Genomic DNA, 22,623 nt, shown 5'->3' with positions numbered 1-22,623 from the left:
AAGGCCCCATCTGCCTTAAAGATTCCCACTTCCTTGTTCCAGTCTCCTTCACACACCCACACACCCAGCCTCCCTCCATCATTTCCTTCAGCTTTTGGGACATTCACCTTGTCGCAGAACTTGTAGAGGTCCAGGAGTGTCTCCAGCTCAGCTCCTTTCATCTCCATCTCCATGTAGAACATGGTCAGCTTGGCCTGGAAAGCCCTTTTCGCTGCCTCAAAGGCCTCCGTCTCTGGGAACCTGGACCCCTGGACCTTGCTGGCCTCCTTCGACAGAGACAGACCCCGGTTGTAGTGGACCTAACAGGGGAAGGAAGGACAGACTTTAAGAACATAAGGATAGGCTGCTGGATGAGGCCAGTGGCCCATCTGGTCCACCTCCTGTTCTCACAGTGGCCAACAAGGGGCCCATTAGGGGCAACCTGCAAGCAGCATCTGAGCGCAGGATCTCGTCCCTCCTGCAGTTTCCAGCAACTGGGATTCAGAAGCATCGCTGCCTCCAACTGCAGAGGCATTCTAACAGAGAAAAAAATTGTCTGCAAAAATGTGCGTGTAAGGAGAAATTGCATATTAACCGGTGCATATTTGGATAAATTTGCACCAACCAAAATGCACAGCCCCTTTTACGTTCTTATGTTCACATTTTTGCATCTTATTTTCACTATTATATGTGTGTTTATGCATCATTTCTGCATTTTCTGCACATTACTTGGGTGAAGAACTGCACTGCAAAATTCAGAGAAGTGCAGGTTTCAATGGGAGGCTGCGTTCTGGTTTACATATCATTTTGGAAAGTGTGAATTAGGAATGTTTCCCTTTAAATGCAAACGGATTCACATTCCTCCCATATCTCTAAGGTTGGCAAGTGAATAGCTGACAGAATTATCTTCAATCTTTTGTGATTCTTCTTTTTAAAATAACGTAATAAAAATAAAAATAAACGTAATTTTATTATTTATACCCAGCCCATCTGGCTGTGTTGCCCCAATTACTCTGGGCGGCTTCCAACAAATATAGAACATAATAAAACATCAAACGTTAAAATAAAATGCACCTAAAATGGAATTGTAGAGCCAGTGTGATATAGTGGCTAGAGGCTGGGCTAGCACCTCAGAGAGAGCAGGGTTCGAATTCCCACTTGGCCATGAAGCTCACTGGTTGACCTTTTGGACCCCCAGTTGCTGCCTGTCAGCCTGTCCTACCTCACAGGGTTCTTGTGGGGATTAAGTGAGGAGGGAGACACCCACCTTGAAGAAAATGGTGGCATATAACTGCAGCAAAATAGATAAATAAATGCTTTTAAAAAATATTGGAAGCCTGACACTTCTGACGCAGATCTTGCCCAGTTTTCCCAGTGTGCGCTTCCAGTGCAAAGCAGGCAGCAGGAAGATTCGGCCAACATACCGAGGCTTCTTTGAAGAATTCCTTGAACCGCTGGTGGGACTCTTGGGCCGCCTCCCGGTTGCCCTCGGCTGCAGACCCCGCCTCGCGCAGCGCCGACTCGCCTTCTTCGTCGAACCACAAACTGAGCTGTGTGAAGAAGCCAAGGTTTTAGCAGCGGGACGCAAGAGGCAGCTTCTTGGGAGGAACCTCGTCCAGGGAAAATTTCCAGCTCCCCAGCCAAGGAGCCCAGATCTTAGGAACAGAGGAAAACTCGGTTGAGACAACCTAGCTGTGTGCTGTCAGCTCTGACTGACAGCCACTTTCCAGGGGTTCAGGCAGGGGAGATGCCAGGAACTGATCCCTGCACGCAAGGAAGAACTTTCTGACAGTGAGAGCCGTTTGACGGTGGAACGGTCTCACAATCCTGAGCTTCTCTTCACCCTCCCACCCTCAACCATCCCAGCAGAGGCAACAGAAGGCAGAATCAAATCTTGCCAAATACCGTATTTTTCGCTCCATAAGACACACTTTTATCCTCCTGAAATGTAAGGGGAAATGTCTGTGTGTCTTATGGAGCGATGGATGGCAGAGGGATCCCTCAGCTGCTGCTGCAGTCATGAGCTGAGGGATGCCTCTGCAATCGGAGCCATGGCTCCCGTCCGTCACTCACTGCAGCTCCTGTCCGTTACTCACTGCAGCTCTCGCGCAGAGCCTGTCAGCGGCTCTTGCTCTGCTGGCTTCAAAGCAAGGCGGGAGGAGGGACGGACGGGAGCAAGCAAAGCGAGAGCCGCTTGCATGGCTTCTGTCCCACTTTGCACGGCTCTCACTTTGCTTGTCCATCCCTCCTCCTGCCTCACTGTAAAGCAAGCAAAGCACCTGTTCCGGTGATTCCTCCTCCTCTTCTTCCTCCGGCATCGCCACGCTTTACCTCCGAGGATGTGGACAGGCTGCTTGGACAAGTGAAACCGACCACCTGTCTCCTTGATCCTTGCCCATCCTGGCTGATAAAAGCAAGCCGGGAAGGGCTGGGCGATGGGCTCTGCGGGGTGGTGAATGCTTCCCTCTGTGAGGGAGCCTTCCCAGACCCGCTGAAAGAGGCGGTCATTAAACCGCTTCTTAAAAAAACATCTTTAGACCCAGCCAATTTGGCCAACTATCGCCCAGTCTCAAATTTACCATTCTTGGGCAAGGTGATTGAGCGGGTGGTTGCCAGACAACTCCAAGCACTCCTGGAGGATGCGGACCATTTGGATCCCTTCCAATCGGGATTCAGGCCTCACCATGGGACTGAAACTGCCTTGGTCGCGCTGGTTGATGATCTCCGGCGGGCTAGGGACAAAGGTGAGAGCTGTTTCCTAGTTCTGCTGGATCTCTCAGCGGCCTTTGACACCATCGACCATAACATCCTTCTGGACCGTCTAAAGGGGCTGGGAGCTGGGGGCACTATTATATGTTGGTTCCGCTCCTTTCTCCTGGGCCGTGTCCAGAAAGTGGTGGTGAGGGATGAGTCTCCAGACCCCTGGGCTCTCACTTGTGGGGTGCCTCAGGGTTCCTTCTGGCGAGAAGTAAGGTTACAGGGAACCAGGCAGAGGGCCTTCTCGGTAGTGGCGCCTGCCCTGTGGAACGCCCTCCCACCAGATGTCAAAGCAATAAACAACTATTTTACTTTTAAAAGTCATCTGAAGGCAGCCCTCTTTAGGGAAGTTTTTAATGTTTGATGCTGTACTGTTTTTAATATTCAGTTGGAAGCCGCCCAGAGTGGCTGGGGAAACCCTGCCAGACGGGCGGGGTATAAATAATTATTATTATTATTATTATTATTATTATTATTATTATTATTATTATTACAGCAAGGCGGGAGGAGGGATGGGCAAAGTGTGAGCTGCGCAAAGCAGGAGATAAGCCATGTAAGCGGCTCTGCTTTTGCTTGCTTTAAAGCAAGAAAAGCGAGAGCCGCTTACATGCTCTGAATATTTTTTTTTCTTGCTTTCCCCCTCTAAAAACTAGGTGCATCTTATGGAGTGCAAAATACGGTATTCTATTGCAGAGGGTTGGGTAAATGATTCTTTGGGCCCCTTCCAACTCTGAAGTTCTGCGACTGCTGACCGTTCCCAGCCATTTGGGTCAGGCAGGCACAGCCGTGGTTGGCCAGCCTTGGGTGAGTACCACTTGGCTGGGGGGGGGGCGGGGGGTCCTTGCTGACCTTGCCAAACTCCGCCTCCAGCTGCCGAATCTTCAGCAGGAATTCAAGGTGCTCCAGGCGGCCGTTGGATTTGGTGACCAGCATGTGGACTTTCTCTTCCACCAGGTTGTAGAGGGTCAGAGCCCGGTCGATGCTGCTCCTAGCGAAGAGAGGGGCACGTTAGGGAAGGTGCTTTTTTTTAAAAAAAAAATAAGGTGCAATTTGTACAAAAGCGCTGAAGAATTTCAACAAGAACTGGGTTAATTGGTGAGGAAATTCCAAAAAAGATGTAAATTTGTTCATGTATGCCACAACGGCCACAAGAATACTTCTGGCCCAGAAATGGAAGCAGCAGGAACTTCCCACACTGGAAGATTGGCAGATAAAGATGGTTGAAGAGGAGGTTAAGGGGTGATATGATAGCCATGTTCAAATATATAAAAGGATGTCATATAGAGGAGGGAGAAAGGTTGTTTTCTGCTGCTCCAGAGAAGCGGACACGGAGCAATGGATCCAAACTACAAGAAAGAAGATTCCACCTAAACATTAGGAAGAACTTCCTGAGAGTAAGAGCTGTTCGACAGTGGAATTTGCTGCCAAGGAGTGTGGTGGAGTCTCCTTCTTTGGAGGTCTTTAAGCAGAGGCTTGACAACCATAGGTCAGGAGTGCTCTGATGGTGTTTCCTGCTTGGCAGGGGGTTGGACTCGATGGCCCTTGTGGTCTCTTCCAACTCTATGATTCTATGATTCTATGATTGTATGATTCTATGATTCTTCTATGAATATGTGGAGTTGGCAAAGCTGACGTGGAAGATCCGGAATCGGCGTGACGAGCCGTTTTATATTTTACATGAAAGAAAACTGTAAACATATGAAAACGTTTGTAGGTCTGAGCTGAAATGTTTGGTAATGTGAAAATAAGGAGCTGATTTACGTATAAGGAAGTGAATGTTAAAAGATAGATATAAGGAAAAAAGTGGCTATAGAAATGCGAAGAATTGGTAAAAGATGTTTGGAAGTCAGAAAGAGGGAGGGAAGGAGGTCGATGCTCCGTCTGAGCAATGTTTTAGGTCATGGATTTATGTAATGAAAATGTAATGAAATATGGAAAACTCAATAAAAAATATGATTTTAAAAAAAAAATTCAACAAGAACTTTTAAATAAAGGAAATGTGGAGAAATTGAATTTGAAATTGGAAAACTGTGGAAGCGAAAGGAACTGCAGTAACCCGAATCGGGTTGCAAGGAGGTGACTTTTCTCCCCAGACCCAGAGATGGCCTTGAGGAAGCCAGAGCTCCCTCCTTGCTTTCATACCGGACGTTGGGGGAGAAGCTGAGCCGGGCCGCCTCCTTCCTCAGTTTCGCCAGCGTGGCCCCACCTTCCCTCTGCAAGCTCACCAGCTGCACATTGCGCAAGACCGTCTGCATCAGCAGCTGGTGCCTCTCCATGTGATGCTCAACTTCCTGCGGAACAATGACCCACATTAGCCACATCCAGGTCGGTCAATGGCCATTAGCCCTGAAAGCTCAATAAAACCTCCATGGGCAGAGGCAGTCTACCTTGGAATACTAGCTGCTGGAGACAAATTGGGGCTGGGGAGAAGCTGTCTTTGTAAATTTCCCAGAAGCTTTTGGTTTACTGCTGTTGAGAACAAAATGGAAATGAACCGCGGGGGGCCCTTCGCCAACCTGGTGCCCTCAGGAATGCAACTCCCATCAGCCCCTGCCAGGCTGCACCAGGCTGGCAATTCTTGAACTAGGCAGAGCACTTCTTAGATTATTCTGAATGAAATAAAACGGCATTGATGGAATTATCATAGCTGTCAACTTACAGATTTGAAAATAAGGGGCCAGCAGCCTTGAAAATAAGGGATCAGCAGCCAAAATAAGGGATTTTCCAAGCACAGGTATGTTCAACTTCTGAGCCCCTCCAAGCCAAAGGCAGAAAGCCCAGGCAGCAGCCAAACAAAGCCTCAAGCGGTGGTTCCCACACCGCAGCAACCCGGCAAAGGGGATGCAGCAAGGAAAACCACTGTCCCCTCTCCGCTGGGAAGCGCTGAGCAAAGGCGAGTCGCCAGGCAACGCGGCCGATTTGATCGGCACAAGGCATGCAAGCTCCACCCCCAAGTTGTTCTTAGACTCCTTATTGGTTGAGCAATGCAGCCAAGCAACGCAGTTTGAGCCTCCCTCCTCCCTGGCCGGCAGGGAGGGAGGGAGAGGAGCTGCTTCCTTTGAAACCCGGGAAATTGAAGGGACATCATCAATAAGGGACAGCAGCTGGACACAGCGCTGGGATAAGGGAGTTTCCCACCAAATAAGGGACGGTTGACAGCTATGCACCATTGGCTCTCCCTATTGTGCTAGTAAAGGGGTCAGCGCTAATGCTATGGGAATTTCTCCCTTTTCCCTCCCCCCTGCACTGTCCCCCAAACTCTACTCTGGAGCAGATTTCGGAAGCACTCAGCAGGGAGGGGAAACGATCCGTTGTGCAAGGAAAAATCATTGAGCTGCATTTCTTTAGATGCGGCCACGATGGCCAATTATCGCCCAGTCTCAAATCTTCCATTCCTGGGCAAGGTGATTGAGCGAGCGGTTGCCGAACAACTCCAGGCACGCCTGGAAGAAGCGGACCATTTGGATCCCTTCCAGTCGGGATTCAGGCCTCATCATGGGACTGAAACTGCCTTGGTCGCACTGGTTGATGATCTCCGGCGGGCTAGGGACAAAGGTGAGAGCTGTTTCCTAGTTCTGCTGGATCTCTCAGCGGCCTTTGACACCATCGACCATAGCATCCTTCTGGACCGTCTTGAGGGGCTGGGAGCTGGGGGCACTGTTATACAGTGGTTCCGCTCCTTCCTCCTGGGCCGTGTTCAGAAGGTGGTGGTGGGGGATGAGTGTTCAGACCCCTGGGCTCTCACTTGTGGGGTGCCTCAGGGTTCTGTCCTCTCCCCCATGCTTTTCAACATTTACATGCAGCCGCTGGGAGAGATCATCAGGAGGTTTGGGCTGGGTGTTCATCAGTATGCCGATGATACCTAGCTCTACCTCTCTTTTAAATCAGAACCAGTGAAGGCGGTGAAGGTCCTGCGTGAGTGTCTGGAGGCGGTTGGAGGATGGATGGCGGCTAACAGATTGAGATTGAATCCTGACAAGACAGAAGTACTGTTTTTGGGGGACAGGAGGCGGGCAGGTGTGGAGGATTCCCTGGTCCTGAATGGGGTAACTGTGCCCCTGAAGGACCAGGTGCGCAGCCTTGGAGTCATTTTGGACTCACAGCTGTCCATGGAGGCACAGGTCAAATCTGTGTCCAGGGCAGCTGTTTACCAGCTCCATCTGGTACGTAGGCTGAGACCCTATCTGCCTGCGGACTGTCTCGCCAGAGTGGTGCATGCTCTGGTTATCTCCCGCTTGGACTACTGCAATGCACTCTACGTGGGGCTACCTTTGAAGGTGACTCGGAAACTACAATTAATCCAGAATGCGGCAGCTAGACTGGTGACTGGGGGCGGCCGCCGAGACCATATAACACCGGTCTTGAAAGACCTGCATTGGCTCCCAGTACGTTTCCGAGCACAATTCAAAGTGTTGGTGCTGACCTTTAAAGCCCTAAACGGCCTCGGTCCAGTATACCTGAAGGAGCGTCTCCACCCCCATCATTCTGCCCAGACGCTGAGGTCTAGCGCCGAGGGCCTTCTGGCGGTTCCCTCATTGCGAGAAGCAAAGCTACAGGGAACCAGGCAGAGGGCCTTCTCGGTAGTGGCGCCCGCCCTGTGGAATGCCCTTCCAGCAGATGTCAAAGCGATAAACAACTACCTAACATTCAGAAGACATCTTAAGGCAGCCCTGTTCAGGGAAGTTTTTAACGTGTGATTTTACTGTATTTTTGGTTTTTATGGAAGCCGCCCAGAGTGGCTGGGGAGGCCCAGCCAGATGGGCGGGGTATAAATAATAAATTATTATTATTATTATTATTATTATTATTATTATTATTATTATTATTATTATTATTATTATTCTTGAGGTCCTAACATGTGTAAAAAATCAAGCCCAATGAGGTCCGGGGGGGGGGCACAGGGGGAGGAGGTGTTACCTGCAGGGTCTCCAGTCTGCCCCCCTTTTCCAGTTCTTGGGTTGTGTTCTGCAGCAATTCGGAGGCCTTTTTGAGGTCGCTCACAAACTGGTGCATCTTCTAAGGGGGAGGAAGCACACGCAGGCAGCCGGTCAGATAAAATAACCCCAAATAACAAGTTGTGACACATGGTTAGGAGAGGGCTAGAAGCAGGAAACTGAGGCAGGGAGATAGAGGAGGGTGGGATCAGAGAGGCCAAAGCTGGCTTTGCTCCCGCAGCAAAGAAACAAGATGGTGCCCATCGCCTCAGAAGCTGAGCAGACTGACAGTCGACTCTGATGATGCAGCAGAGGCCTGCAGGCTGGAGGATGGGTATTCTCCCCCCCCCCATTAATTTTTAAATTTAATTTTAGTAATACAGAAAAAGAAATGCACCCTACAAAGACATACAAAAATAAGGCTACTATTTATATACCCATACACATAAATACTTCCCATCCCCATATCTTCCCAGCACCACAACCTTTGACACACCCCCAACAGCTCAACCTCCTTATAGATTTGATGCTATGGTTGCAATTCTTAACTTTTAAATGTTGATCTCATTATGACATTCCTAATTAATATTTTCTACTTTACTCCTTTAATCTAAGCATATCAACATACTCTTTCTTGAACAGTGTTTGTCCATGTATTCTTCAAAACATTGCCATTCTGATCTGAGTTTTTGGTTTGCCTGTCTTCTCATGTATGCAGTTAGCTTTGCCATTTCTATAAACTGACTTAGTTTGTATAGCCAGTCTTTTTTTGTGGGTATTGGTTTGCTCTTCCATTCGCTGGCAGATACTATCCTGGCAGCTGCTGTAGCATATAAGAAAATTCCTTTTTTTCCTGTGGTATATCTTTTCCCAATAAGCCTAATAAATATGCCTCTGGTTTCTTTTGTAAAGATGTTTTAAACATTTTTTTTGAGTTCTTCATGAATCATACCCCAGTAGGTCTTGGTTTTTGTCGCAGCTCCACCAGATATGGAACAATGTTCCTTCCATTTTTCCATACAGTCATACCTCGAGTTAAATGTGCTTCCAGTTGAGCATTTTCAGTTTACGCTCCATGATGACCCAGAAGTAACGGAGCATGTTACTTCTGGGTTTCGCGGGCTGCATTTGCTTCAGGATGCGAACGAGGCTCTGGAACGGATCCTGTTTGCATCCTGAGGTACCACTGTATTTCCAACATAAATTAGACTTCTGTTTATAAATTTTGGCAAGCTTTGATGGTGTTAGGTACCACCTGAAAAACATTTTCTTAAAATTCTCTTTTATGGTGTAGCAAGCGGTGAACCTAATATCTAGACCCCAGAGCCTTTCCCACTGTTCCAAATATTTTAAAGGTGCAGCGTTTCCCTGCTAGCTGCAGAAGCAGCCCTGAAGTCTTGAGCAATGCAAAAGGAGCAGACGGAGAAAGGGGAAAGAGGAAGGTAGCAACGTCCACTGCAACAATAGGCACCTGGAAGTATTGGACCCACTCGTTGTGGCAGTAGGGGAAGTGGCCCTCCAGGGCCGGGGTCAGCTGGCTGCTGTCGACGTGCCGCCCCAGAGTCTTCAGGGAGCTCAGCACCTCCATCTGCAGGGGCGACACCACAGCGTCAATATTTCTTTATAAAATGAGTCCAGTTTAACAGACCAAGTCAGCTAACACAAATTTCAAAACAGCAAAGTATATAAAATATACATTTTCAAAAGACTGAGCAGAATTATCAGCCAGAGTTGTTTTAAAAACAACAACTAGCACAAGGATGGAAGAATGAGGAAATCCCAACGAAAGAACAGCGGCAAGAAAAATGGATGAGTTATGCAGAACTGGCTGAACTGACATACAAACTGCGGAACAAGGACAACTGGGACTTTAAGGAAGAATGAGAGCTTTTTGCAAATTATCTAACAAGACAACAAAATGAACTGGACTCCTTGGCAGGTTTTGAATAAACATACACAAACTTATTGCTTGATAATATGATAGATAGATAGATAATGTAAGGATATGTACAATTTTATAACATGCAGAGAATAATATGTGCTGAGAAATCAGAGAGAGGAGCTGAGGGAAGTCTGGGGGGAGGGTTTGATGGAGGGTGGGGGGAAAGGGGGGAATAATGAATATGATATGTTTTGAAATTATGTTATGCTGAAATTGATAATAAGAATATTTTAAAAAATAAAAACAACAACAACATCAAATATTTTCAGGCACAATAGTAAAAGGCCCAGAAGTATAAAAATTGGAGGAGGAGAGGGCTGGTGTAAAATCAAGATTTTCAGTGTTTATACTCGGCTCATTTCCCCCCCAGCCCATTTTAGGTCCAGTTCAGCCTTCACCAACCTGACACCCTCCAGATGTTTTGACTACAACTCCCGCCAGCCACAGTGAGCAGGGGCTGATGGGAGTTGTGGTTCAAAAACATCTGGAGGGCCCCAAAGCGCATGAGGAGAGTGCTGCATGCGCAAAGCCTAGCCCTTCTGGCTAGTAGCCATTGGTAGTCCTCTCCACCACGAATTTGTCTAATCCTCCTTTCAAGCCATCCCGGTTGTTGGCCATGGCTGCCTCCAGTGAGAGTGAGTTCCACAGTTTAACAATGTGGTGCGTTAAAAAGGGATTTCCATTATTCCCAGCAGGTTGGCAAAGCCTGTGCAGTCTCGTTAGCGTGAAACAGGGGAGAGTCTGGAAGGTGGGGAGGTAGCAGAGAGGGGCCCCCACCATCCATCGCCGTGCCAGGCTTGAAACGGGAGCCTGCCTGGGGTCCTTTCTAGACTCACAGGGGGAGCCGAGGGTATTTTAATCACTGGCAGCAGAGGCCGTTTATCAGGCTCATTGAGATTTCCCATTCCATTAATTAAAGGAAGCAGCATTCACAAGAGAGCAGCGAAACCTTCCCAGGGCTGAATTATTATCTGAATGCCCAAGTCTGGCCTGCGGAGCTATAATTGGGAGAGAGAGATGGATTTGCCGCGGGAACTCATTAGGGCAAAGCAGAATGGGAGTCATTATCTGGGCTGGGAGAGGGGAGAGGGCAGGAGCGGAACGGAGGGCACAGACTGGACGGATTCGGGGTGGGGGAAAATGGGGTGCCATGGGGACGTCCCATGGCAGTGATAGGATGCTTACAGCACGGGAAACAAGTCAATATTTAAGGCATAGGCTGCATCTGGTTCCTTAGGGGCCTGGCAGAACGCCAGGCTACACGGACCTCGGAGTGCACTCAGCAAAGTCTTGGATGGGAAGAAGTTCAACAGGTGAAGCGTTTTGCAGCAGATGGGGGAAGCTGCACCTGTTGATTTCTTTCGCTTGATTTCTTGATTTCTTTCACTTACAACAGGCTGCAAATGAGGCTGACTGCATGAAGGTGTGAGGGAGAGCTCAGAAAGCAGAATGAGGAACCCAGGAGATCAGGTCCGTCGCTGTCTTGGGGGAAATGATGTTAGCATTGCAGGATGGAGGAGAGAGGAGAGCCCATCTGTTATGTACTGAGCTGAATCCTAGAACCATAGGATCCAGAATGCAGCAGTCTGATTGGTCTGCAGGAGCCACCCAATCCAGCTCCAGGTGGAAGTGAATCAGCGACCTGATTGGCCTGCAGGAGCAGCCAATCAAGCTCTTGGATGAAGTGAATCAGCAACCTGCTTGGCCTGCAGGAACAGCCAATCTGGCTTCTGGAGGAGGTGAATCCGCAACCTGATTGGCCTACAGGAGCAGCCCGGAATTAGCCAATCACGCAGGGCCCATTGTGTAAATAATGTATATATAGCTAGACGTTTTGGGGAAAGTTTCATTCATTGCTACTAGGAGCTGAAAAAAGAGCATGAAATTCACACTCGACTCTGAGTATATTTCAGCATCAAAATAACACAATGCTCTGGGACTCACCTGCACACCAGGTAGCTTCTCCAAATGTGAGGCTGCCTCCTTCTCTGCCAGCAGGAAAACAGCGTGGATGGAGCCAGGCAGGGTCTTCTGCAAGGAAAATGGGTATCCAGGATGAAATTTCACCAAACACCAGCTTTTGGGTTTCCCAACCGCCTTGATTCAGCCCTTTATCGGTTGTCCCCACAGAATCCGGTCCCTGGTTTCTCTAGAGGCAGGGCGGCACAGCGGTTAGAGAGCTGGGCTAGGACTTGGGACTTGGGAGAGAGTTCAAATCCCAGCTCTGCCAGGGAGCTCAGCCTCTCAGCCCAGCCTACCTCCCAGGGTTGTTGTGGGGGTTAAATGAGGAGGAAGAAAACCCTGTAGGCCACACTTGGAGGAAAAGCTGGGGTATAAATGTGATAAATAAAACCAAAATAAAATTAGGTTTGTGTTGTCTTCCTCAGTCTCCTGCAATTTGCTGATAGTTTGTGTGTGGGAGAAGGAAGACAAGCATTTACACTCTGGTTTTATAGAAATTGCTCATCGCAAAAAGTGATTCAAAATGATTATCCTTCACAGAGGGGAGAAGAAACTCAGTCCCAGGTCTCATCCCAAGAAAGTTATGCTTGTATTATTTGTACTTAACAGATCTGTTTTTATATTATTTTAATTCTATTCATTTAATAACTTTTTAACAATCGTCCTTCATGTGTTTTTAGCTTTTTCCATTTTATTTGTGCTGCTTTAAATTGTGTAGGATGCCTGTTTTCATATTATTTAAATTCTATCCATTTAATTACTTTTTAATGATCATCTGTTTTTAGCTTTTTTTCCATTTTATTTGTGCTGTTTTAATTTGTGTAAGCCGCCTTGAGTCTGGGGGGAAAGGCAGGATATAAATACATTTAATTATTATTACTAACATTATAGTATTTTTAAAATATCTGCTGTACCTCTGTTTCACCACATGAGGGCCACGAGGAGCCGTCCCTTGCAGTTTGTGACTGAAAGGAGTCAGTGGATTTCCTGCTCTTTATTCAGCTCATAGTGGTGAGGAGGAATGGAAGTTCCCCCAGAATGTCTGCTTTATACATTATTTACACAATGGGCCCCACGTGATTGGCTAATTCTGGGATTCACCTGTAGGCCAATCAGGTTGCGGATTCACATCCACCTGGAGCTGGATTGGGTGGCTCCTGAGGACCAATCAGACTGCTGGATTCTGGATCCTATTGTTCTAGGACCAATCAGACTGCTGCATTTTGGACCCTATTATTCTAGGACCAATCAGACTGCTGCATTCTGAATCCTATTGTTCTAGGACCAATCAGACTGCTGCATTCTGGATCCTATTGTTCTAGGACCAATCAGACTGCTGCATTCTGGACCCTATTGTTCTAGGACCAATCAGGCTGCTGCATTCTGAATCCTATTGTTCTAAGACCTATCAGACTGCTGCATTCTGGACCCTATTGTTCTAGGACCAATCAGACTGCTGCATTCTGGATCCTATTGTTCTAGGACCAATCAGACTGCTGCATTATGGACCCTATTGTTCTAGGACCAATCAGACTGCTGCATTCTGAATCCTATTGTTCTAAGACCTATCAGACTGCTGCATTCTGAACCCTATTGTTCTAGGACCAATCAGACTGCTGCATTCTGGATCCTATTGTTCTAGGACCAATCAGACTGCTGCATTCTGGACCCTATTGTTCTAGGACCAATCAGACTGCTGCATTCTGGACCCTATTGTTCTAGAACCAATCAGACTGCTGCATTCTGGATCCTATTGTTCTAGGACCAATCAGACTGCTGCATTCTGGACCCTATTATTCTAGGACCAATCAGACTGCTGCATTCTGGATCCTATTCAGTTCAGTACAGGAAAAGGCCAGCTGCTCCCTGCAAACTCCCCCCCCCCCCCCGGTGATTTTTCCCACCCACCTGAGATTACCTGGACGGATCCGAGGGCGGCAGAGAGGGCGGGTGGGGGCATCTCCTTTCTGGCATCGATGACAAGCGCCAGCCCCGTGTCCTTCGACTGCTTCCTGCAGGATGGAAGGAGATGCAGACAAACTGAGTCTGGAGGAAAGGATGGTTTTTACTCCATGGTGGGAGAAGCAAACTCAAAAAACAAGTTTGAGTCCTTGCATGAGATGCTGCAGGAGGATAGACATTGTTGCACATTCTGGCGCTATGGAGGGGGAGCCAAGGGGGCCACCCCCCAAAAAAAAATTTTTTCAAGGAGTGGGCCAGACCCCCTCTCTATTTTGCGGGTTGTGCAGTGCTGAATTTACGTATAAGCTCAACAAGCTCTAGCTTAGGGCCCCACTCTCTTGGGGGCCCCAAAAAATTAAAGGGAAAAAACAACTGGATGTACATTTCTAAAATATAAGATAAAAAACCAATAAAACAAAACCTACCTACCTACAGCAACCATGTTTTGTGTTGTGTAGGCTCCTATGATGTAAATAATGGACCTCGCCTGCTAGCCTGCTCCCTAAAATCACTGGTTTGCTCATTTATATATACAGGGTGCCTATATTCTGCTATTTACAATTACCGTATTTCTCGCCCTATAGGACGCACCTTTTTCCCCTCCAAAAATGAAGGGGAAATGTGTGTGCGTCCTATGGGGCGAATGCAGGCTTTCGCTGAATGTATGAGCCTTTGACCATATCTAGCAACCAGAGCAGGTGAGCCTGGGGGCTCCTTCCAACGTGACGCTTCTATGGTGTTATTTGTCTACGATTGCAGAAAAGAGACCTGAGCATCGTTCTCATTGACCATCACAGGAACTGACAAGGGAGGCCCAGGTGGCTGGCCGGTCGCTGAAGGAGGGGGACTGACCTAGACATGGTGCAAAGGAAGAGGAGAAGTCGTGCCACTTCTCTGGCTGAACACCACGGGGCTTGCCACGCTGGGCCACCGCTGCAGATCTGGACGATGGGTCTGCCAAGCTTATCCACGTTTCCTGGAGCCAAAGGGAAGTCAGTGCGACCATAAATGTGATAAGATGCCAAGAGAGAGAGAAAGAGAAAGAGAGAGAGAGAGACTTAGTTCACTGATACCCCACCTTTTCCTCCAAGGAGTTCAAGATGGTGTACTTGATTCTCCCCCATTTTATCCTCACAAGAACCCTGCGAGGTGGGTCAGGCCAAGAGGCAGTGGCTGCCCCCAAGGTCAAACCCAGTGAGCTTTGTGGCTGAGTGGGAGGATTTGAACCCAGGTCTCTCTCAGGTCCTAGTTCAACACTGCAACTCCCACTGGCTCTCGCATTCCCACACCTGGTTTTCGAAACCCTCCTGGTCTAACGGCACACATTATTTTATTCAACAGAAGAAAAATATAAATGTGGATTTCTTTATTATGGTCCACTTTCTTTTGGGATAGCTAGAAAGGCTGCAGCCTCGGGGCAGGAGCCACCAGAAAGTTCTCAGGTACAAGGCTTTCCCGACCAATGCAACAGTTTCCTGAAGGGGGGTGCATTAGTCTGCTGCAGCACACAGTGAGCTGTGGGTCCCCCCAAGCCCAGATCACTGTGAGATGTGTTAAAGTGGCACGTTGCGGTACAAATGGGAGCTGTGCAAGAGGTCAACTGCATGCGAAGACGGTGATGGCACTAATGCAGTACCTGGCAGACATACAATCCCAGAAGATAAAAGCTCGGGACTGAGCGTCTCCCACTGGGCCAGATCCTGTGGGCCAGATCCCGGAGGAGGTGATTCTCTGAGCAGGACATCTGCGGGGGACGTAGGAACGGTGACACTCTCCGCGTTCTTGGGAGCTGGAAGTTCTGAAAGCACAACGTCACCTGGCCAGGAGAAAGACGTGAAAGTTAGAGAGTGGCAGAGATGGGTTGTCCCCAAACGCTGTAATCTATGCTGATACACACACACACACACACACACACACACACACACACACACACCACAAATCAGGACTACCCAAGAAGACCCCACAAATCAGGTCACAGTGTGCCCTGAAATCAGAGAACCTTAGACTGGGAAGGTATCTAATGATCATCTAGTCCAACCCACTGCAATGCAGGAATCTCAGCTTCAGGCATCCATGACATGAACATCCAGCCTCTGCTTAAAACCCTCCAAGGAAGGAGAGTCCACCATCTCTTGTGGGAGTCTGTTCCACTGTCCAGCAGCTCTTACTGTCAGAAAGTTTTCCCGAATGTTTAGTCGGAATCTCCTTTCTTGTAACTTGAAGCCATGGGTTCGAGTCCTACCCTCCAGAGCAGGAGAAATGCAGAGAGCAGGTGTCCCATAGGCAGATCAGGGGAGAGACATATTGGATCAGACCAAAGGACCGTCTAGTCCGCAGTCGGAGGCAGCAGTGCTCCTGAATCCCAGCTGCTGGAAGAGAGAGGGCTGGGGAGAAGGCTCTTGCGCATTCAGAAGCAAAGCCATCAATAGCCCTTCCTTCCTTCATGAATTTGTCTAATCCTCTTTTAAGGGGATCATCAGGGGGTTTGGGCTGGGTGTCCATTAATATGCGGATAACACCCAGCTCTACCTCTCTTTCAAATCGGAACCAGTGAAGGCAGTGCAGGTCCTGTGTGAGTGTCTGGAGGCGGTTGGAGGATGGATGGCAGCTAACAGATTGAGGTTGAATCCTGACAAGACAGAAGTACTGTTTTTGGGGGACAGGAGGCGGGCAGGTGTGGAGGATTCCCTGGTCCTGAATGGGGTAACTGTGCCCCTGAAGGACCAGGGGCACAGCCTGGGAGTCATTCTGGACTCACAGCTGTCCATGGAGGCGCAGGTCAACTCTGTGTCCAGGGCAGCTGTCTACCAGTTCCATCTGGTATGCAGGCTGAGACCCTACCTGCCCGCGGACTGTCTTGCCAGGGTGGTGCATGCTCTAGTTATCTCTCACTTTGATTACTGCAATGCGCTCTATGTGGGGCTACCTTTGAAACTGCAATTAATCCAGAATGTGGCAGCTAGAGTGGTGACTGGGAGTGGCCGCACATATAACACTGGTCCTGAGAGATCTGCACTGGCTCCCAGTACGTTTCCGAGCACAATTCAAAGTGTTGGTGCTGACCTTGAACGCCCTAAACGGCCTCAGCCCATGTATACCTGAAAGAGCGTCTGCCTGGACACTGAGGTCCAGCTCCGAGGGACTTCTGGCGGTTCCCTCGCTGTGAGAAGCAAAGCTACAGGGAACCAGGCAGAGGGCCTTCTGGGTAGTCCTGTGGAACGCCCTCCCATCATATGTCAAGAAATAAACTATCTGACTTTTAGAAGATTTGTGAATGCAGCCCATTTTAAGGAAATTTTAAAAAATGATTTTAGATATGTTGTAAGCTGCTCAGTGTGGCTGGGGAAACCCAGCCAGATAGGTGGGGTATAACTAATGAAATAATAATAATAATAATAATAATAATAATAATAATAATAACCATTTGAACAGGAAGGCAGTCTGTTCATATTGTGTTTGAATTTGTTGAAAGCCTCCCAGAGTGGCTGGGGGAACCCAGTCAGATTGGCAGTGCGCATATATACAGGTGTGTGTGTGTGTGTGTGTGTGTGTGTGTGTGTGTGTGTATTCTAAATTGGTGGCTACAGTGGATGCCCACGAGTACCATGAAAGAAGGAGAAAAACTTTCCTTCGTCCACTTTCTCCAAGCTGTGCATAACTGTGTCATTCTCCCTTTCTCCAGGCAGAAAAACCCCCAATGCTGCAACCTTTTGCACATAACCCTGAGCCAGAGATGCCAGCGCACCATGCGGACTTCAGTGTGGCCGTCCCCCACAGGCCTCTGAGAACGCTTTTGCGCTGCTTCCTCCCAAACCTTCCCTTTCTTCCCACTCTCACCTTTCCCAGCTGCTGCCTTTGCTCTGGCCGTGCGGGGAGAGCACACGGCCGACGTCCTTTTCCGGTGCCCCTCCTGGCCCTTCCCGGCCTTCTCCACCCCTGGCAGGCCACCCGCCGAGGAGCCCAGCTGACGGTGGCCTTTCAGGAATGAGAATTTATTGCTGGCAGCGGGACAGTCGGCCGGAGGCTTTGGGAGTCTGGAGTGGCCTGGCTTGGAAGAGTCGTCCTCTGCTTTCTCAGTCTTGTTCGGCTGCTCAGAGAGGATTTGGGGAGCCCCCTGGCCCGATCCCTCCAGAGGCCGCACACCTGTGCTTTCCGAGGGGGAAGAGGAGCCCTGCTTCGATGTATCCATCTCTTCCAAAATAGCTGCCATCAACCCCGAGCTGAAGCTGACCGGGTTCTTGAGGGCCGCCACGTACGACTCGCGGTACCTGCACCTCGGTTCATGGACCTTGGTGTCTTGGCCCAGTCGCCGCCTCAGGCAAGGTGTGCAGGGCCCTTCCTCTGAGTTTTGTCCCTTCCCGCAGCTCCAGCCCCCGGCCATCTCCCCGTCGTCCCCGTTGACCAAAATGAGGTCCTTCTCCACCTTGGGTGGCACTGCATCTCTGTGCAGCTGCTCCCCAAGGGCCGACCCTGTTGCCTTGACGGCAGGAGAATTATCCTGCTTCCCTTCTTCAGAAAACCCCAGGAGATTCACGTATTCGCCTTCCAGGTTGTCGCCGATGATGTCGCACAGACTCGGCAAAGCAAAGGGAGCGGATTTCTTCCAGGTTCCTTCTACAACTTTGATGAGGCCAGGATACTTAACCGGAGAGGACTGCAAGCTCCCTGAGTCAGGACTGCAGTCCGGACGCAGGAGATTTGCTAGGTGGGTTGAGGACTCTTGCTCCACCAAACCTTCTGTTTTGGGCACCCTGACAAATTCTGGGACGGCTATTTTATTCCACGGGAGGGGGACGATCCCATTCCCAGTGGCCACCAGGCAGGTGTGGAGCGTTGGCCGGTCCAGGTCTCGGTTGACCTCCTCCAGCCACTCTTTGGTGAACAGCAAGGAGCAGGACGCTTCGGGGACGGAGATCTTCTCCACAGTGGTGAGGTCCCTGGAGAGGCACTTGACCACCAGGCAGGCCGACTGCTCCCCACAGGGCTCCGCTTGCAGGTAGAAGTCCCCCGGGCGAAGAAGGAGGGGGTTGAGCGGTCCGAGGTGGACAACCACTTTCTCGCGAAGGCACAGGGGCCACCCTTCGTGGAGGAAGACGCAGCCGGAGTAAGGAGCCTGCAGACGGGCACGAAAAAGGGGGAGAGAAGGAGAATATAATTATATTCTTTTCATATTTTCTTTTCTTGTGATTTTGGCATTTATGCCAGAAGACATTTATTAGAGGCCTTACAACACAATAGGCTCAATTCTATGCTACCAACAGTTCAGGACCTGCTCTCGGACAGGAATGACCAAATTACTTTAATAGTGGCTGAATTTTTGAGTGCTGTCCATGTAGAAAGACTGGGCCATTATAAAGAGATTTAGTGGTTCTTAAATGATTGGTGATGTGGTAATATTGTATTGTATTATTTATGCAAATTGATTTTCTCTGGAGTTAAAGATCTGACTGGGATAAACCTTGTTATGTTGAGCTCGTATTTTGCACAATTTGTATACAATGTCTGTTTGATAATGTGTGGTTTGCTATGCCTAGTAAAGGATTTATTTATTTATTTATAATTATGGGATGCAACTTCTCCTTGCATCCTCAGCCTCAGTCCAGTATACCTGAAGGAGCGTCTCCACCCTGGACACCAGGGTCCAGCTGCAAGGGCCTTCTGGCAGTTCCCTCACTGCGAGAAGCCAAGTTACAGGGAAGCAGGCAGAGGGCCTTCTCGGTGGTGGCGCCCGCCCTGTGGAACACCCTCCCACCAGATGTCAAAGAGAACAACAACTACCAGACTTTTAGAAGACATCTGAAGGCAGCCCTCTTTAGGGAAGCTTTTAATGTTTAATAGGTTTTTTATTTTAATATTCTGTTGGAAGCCACCCAGAGTGGCTGGGGAAACCCAGCCAGATGGGTGGGGTATAAATAAGAAATTATTATTATTATTATTATTATTATTATTATTATTATTATTATTCCATGGGCCTGCATGAGACAAGATCATGGTGGGAGGATGTGGTCCTCTCTGCGCTGTCTCTAATGCAACCAACCTCCATCTGTCATGCATGCTTTAATGGAGATTACTGCATTTGAAGGGGGTTGGACTAGATGGACTTGGGGGGTCCCTTCCCATTCTAACCTGGTGCCCTACAGATGTTTTGGACTTTCGTGGAAAGGAGGAGGCTGAGAGGTGACATGATCGCCACCTTCGGATTTCAGAAGGGCTGTCTGGGTCCCAGGGAAGATGGAGCAAGCTTGAATAAGAAATCAAGATAACAAACTTTTTATAAAAGAATGGTACATTGAATATTTACAGATAAATTGCAAGCAGATACAAACATTGGCAGGATTATTGTAATAACCTGCAGCTTCATAAGAGTTTATATTTAAAGTAGATAATTGAATGAGCAAATTAAATGAATTTGGATATGCAGAAGATATTAACAAAAATAATTTAAGGAACCGCAGAAAGAGGGGGAAGGACGTCAAACCTTGAAATGTTAAAATGATTATAAAATTAATGAAATGTATAAATAAAAACATTTTTTTTTTAAAAAAAAGGAAGTTGGAGCAGGTTTGTTTTCTGGTGCTTCAGAACCAGTGGGTTCAAATGACAAGGAAGGAGATTCCGACTTGGCATTAGGAAGAACTTTCTGAGTTTAAGAGCTCTTTGACAGAGGAATGGACAGTGGTGGATTGCCAAGGGTTGGACTAGATGACCCGAGGGGTCCCTTCCACCTCTGTAACTCTAAGACTGTAGCCCCCATGGCAGAGACTGTTGGCAGTTGCAGTCCAAGACCCCTGGAGGGCACCAGGTTGGGGAAGGATGCTCTACAGGGCAGCTACCCAAAGCCCGGGCAATTCCTCTTGCACTTACGCAGGCCGCCTGCCGCACGTGCTCCAGAAGGCGCTTGGAAGGGATGAGGAAGTCCAGCAGGCAGCACAGCCCATCGCTGTGGTATTTGGCCTCCAGGACGCGGAAGAGCTGGCTGAGGACAGTGGGGGCCGTGATGTCAAATGGGGGGTAGAGGCCCGAGAGCGTGTTCTGCACGGCAACATCCAGGGATTGGGGGTCCTTTAAGGGAAGGGAGACAGCAAACAGTCAGAGCAGTTCACAATCAATTACATATACACAGACACACATATGAATTCGCCTTGTTTTGAGTCAGACCCTGGGGTCATCTGGCTCAGAACCAGATCTCATCCACAGTGGTTTCTCTCCATTTTGATTCCCCCCCAGTCTCAAGTCCAGATCTTCCCATTTGCATGCTGGTCCCTGCATTGCAGGGGTTGGACTGGATGATTTCTGGGGGTCCCTTCCTACCCTCCAGTTCTATGGTTCTCTGAGTTTCTCACTCTCTTTAGGCTTTCAGGGCACAAACAGGCCAGAGAGCTTTATCTCTGCCCTCGCCAGCTTCGACCTACAGCAGATGCAATTTGCCTCATAGGTCATAGTCTGTATTTAGCTCTCCTTGACGCGGACGGGCAGGGATGGAGTGTCAGAGGCCTCAGCAAAGACGAAGGCTGGCTTATGAGCCAGTGCCACTGGTGGCAGTCTCAACAGGCTACTCTTGTGGCCACCAACGTCCCACGACAATGGAGGACAACGGTGCTGGTCAACAAATATTTTGGCCTGGAGGCCTTGAGTCTTGGAACTCTCTGAACAGCTTTCAAAACTTTTTAAAAACCCAGTTAATACACACATTTTCAACTCTCATCACTAGTCAAACAGGTTAGCAGGGTTTTGCTGTGTTCCAAAAACCTGCAGCACCTATTTATTTCCTTTTTTAATACCTTTATATCCTCCAAGGAGCTAGAGGTGGCATCCATAATTCTCCTCCTCATTGTTTTATCCTTCCAACAACAACCCTGTGAGGTAGGTGAGGCTGAGAGGCAGTGGCCAGCCCCCAAGGTCACCCAGTGAGCTTCATGGGCTGAGTGGCAGGATTTGAACCCTGGTCTCTCCCAGATCTTTGTCCAACCCTCTAACTAGCAACCACTGCTCTGCCACTGGCTCTCTACACTTGTTTAACCTTCTGCATTTCATGGGGTTGGACTAGATGACCCTGGGGTGTCCCTTCCAACTCTATGATTCTGTGATATATATACAGCATCACCTCCTGGCAAATAGAAGGGGAAGAAATGGAGGCAGTGAGAGATTTTACTTTCTTGGGCTCCAGGATCACCTCAGATTGTGACAGCAGTCACGAAATTAAAAGACGCCTGCTTCTTGGGAGAAAAGCACTGACAAACCTAGACAGCATCTTAAAAAGCAAAGACATCACCTTGCCGACAAAGGGCCCTATAGTTAAAGCTATGATTTTCCCAGTTGTGATGTATGGAAGTGAGAGCTGGACCATAAAGAAGGCTGATTGCCGAAGAATTGATGCTTTTGAATTCTGGTGCTGGAGGAGACTCTTGAGAGTCCCATGGACTGCAAGAAGATCAAACCTCTCCATTCTGAAGGAAATCAGCCCTGAGTGCTCACTGGAAGGCCAGATCCTGAAGCTGAGGCTCCAATACTTTGGCCACCTCATGAGAGGAGAAGACTCCCTGGAGAAGACACTGATGCTGGGAAAGATGGAGGGCACAAGGAGAAGGGGACGACAGAGGATGAGATGGTGGGACAGTGTTCTCGAAGCTACCAGCATGAGTTTGACTAAACTGCGGGAGGCGGTGGAAGACAGGAGGGCCTGGCGTGCTCTGGTCCAGGGGGTCACGAAGAGTTGGACACGACTAAATGACTAAACAACAACAACAATACAGTGGTACCTCGGGTTAAGTACTTAATTCGTTCCGGAGGTCCATTCTTAACCTGAAACTGTTCTTAACCTGAAGCACCACTCTAGCTAATGGGGCCTCCTGCTGTCGCTGCGCTGCCGGAGCACGATTTCTGTTCTCATCCTGAAGCAAAGTTCTTAACCCAAGGCACTATTTCAGGGTTAGCGGAGTCCGTAACCTGAAGCATCTGTAACCTGAAGCGTCTGTAACCCGAGGTACCACTGTATACAGCTTGGGTAACAAGGGCTCCAATCACAAGACTCTGAAAAGCTCTCATCTGGCTCCAGCGTGAGATCAACCCTTCTGGAGGGATCTCAAC

The 22,623-nt window shown here is 48.8% G+C and overlaps 1 protein-coding gene and 1 long non-coding RNA gene across 4 annotated transcripts in view; one reads left to right on the top strand and one right to left on the bottom strand.

Moving 5' to 3' along the window:
• Positions 1–22,623, top strand: part of LOC144327873 (uncharacterized) — a 98,861-nt gene that overhangs the window by 17,419 nt on the left and 58,819 nt on the right. The window lies entirely within an intron of this gene.
• Positions 1–22,623, bottom strand: part of KIAA1755 (KIAA1755 ortholog) — a 31,676-nt gene that overhangs the window by 2,705 nt on the left and 6,348 nt on the right. The window contains exons 1-13 of one of the 3 annotated variants that reach the window (XM_077929475.1): positions 21,318–21,859; positions 20,401–20,598; positions 17,374–18,649; positions 15,173–15,352; positions 14,389–14,512; positions 13,493–13,586; positions 11,557–11,643; positions 9,142–9,258; positions 7,654–7,752; positions 4,879–5,027; positions 3,586–3,724; positions 1,404–1,529; positions 108–299 (exon numbers count right to left, since the gene is read on the bottom strand). In XM_077929475.1, the coding sequence (XP_077785601.1) occupies positions 108–299; positions 1,404–1,529; positions 3,586–3,724; positions 4,879–5,027; positions 7,654–7,752; positions 9,142–9,258; positions 11,557–11,643; positions 13,493–13,586; positions 14,389–14,512; positions 15,173–15,352; positions 17,374–18,649; positions 20,401–20,598; positions 21,318–21,368 (2,832 nt within the window). In that variant the 5' untranslated portion in view covers positions 21,369–21,859. Of the gene's footprint in view, positions 1–107; positions 300–1,403; positions 1,530–3,585; positions 3,725–4,878; positions 5,028–7,653; positions 7,753–9,141; positions 9,259–11,556; positions 11,644–13,492; positions 13,587–14,388; positions 14,513–15,172; positions 15,353–17,373; positions 18,650–20,400; positions 20,599–21,317; positions 21,860–22,623 lie in introns of those variants that run through there. The other 2 variants (XM_077929476.1, XM_077929477.1) reach the window with 2 other exon arrangements.

The sequence above is a fragment of the Podarcis muralis genome, chromosome 5 (assembly GCF_964188315.1).
Source record: "Podarcis muralis chromosome 5, rPodMur119.hap1.1, whole genome shotgun sequence".
Classification (NCBI taxonomy): domain Eukaryota; kingdom Metazoa; phylum Chordata; class Lepidosauria; order Squamata; family Lacertidae; genus Podarcis; species Podarcis muralis.
The sequence above is the reverse complement of the archived record's forward strand: the minus strand, read 5'-3'. Positions and strand labels throughout refer to the sequence as shown.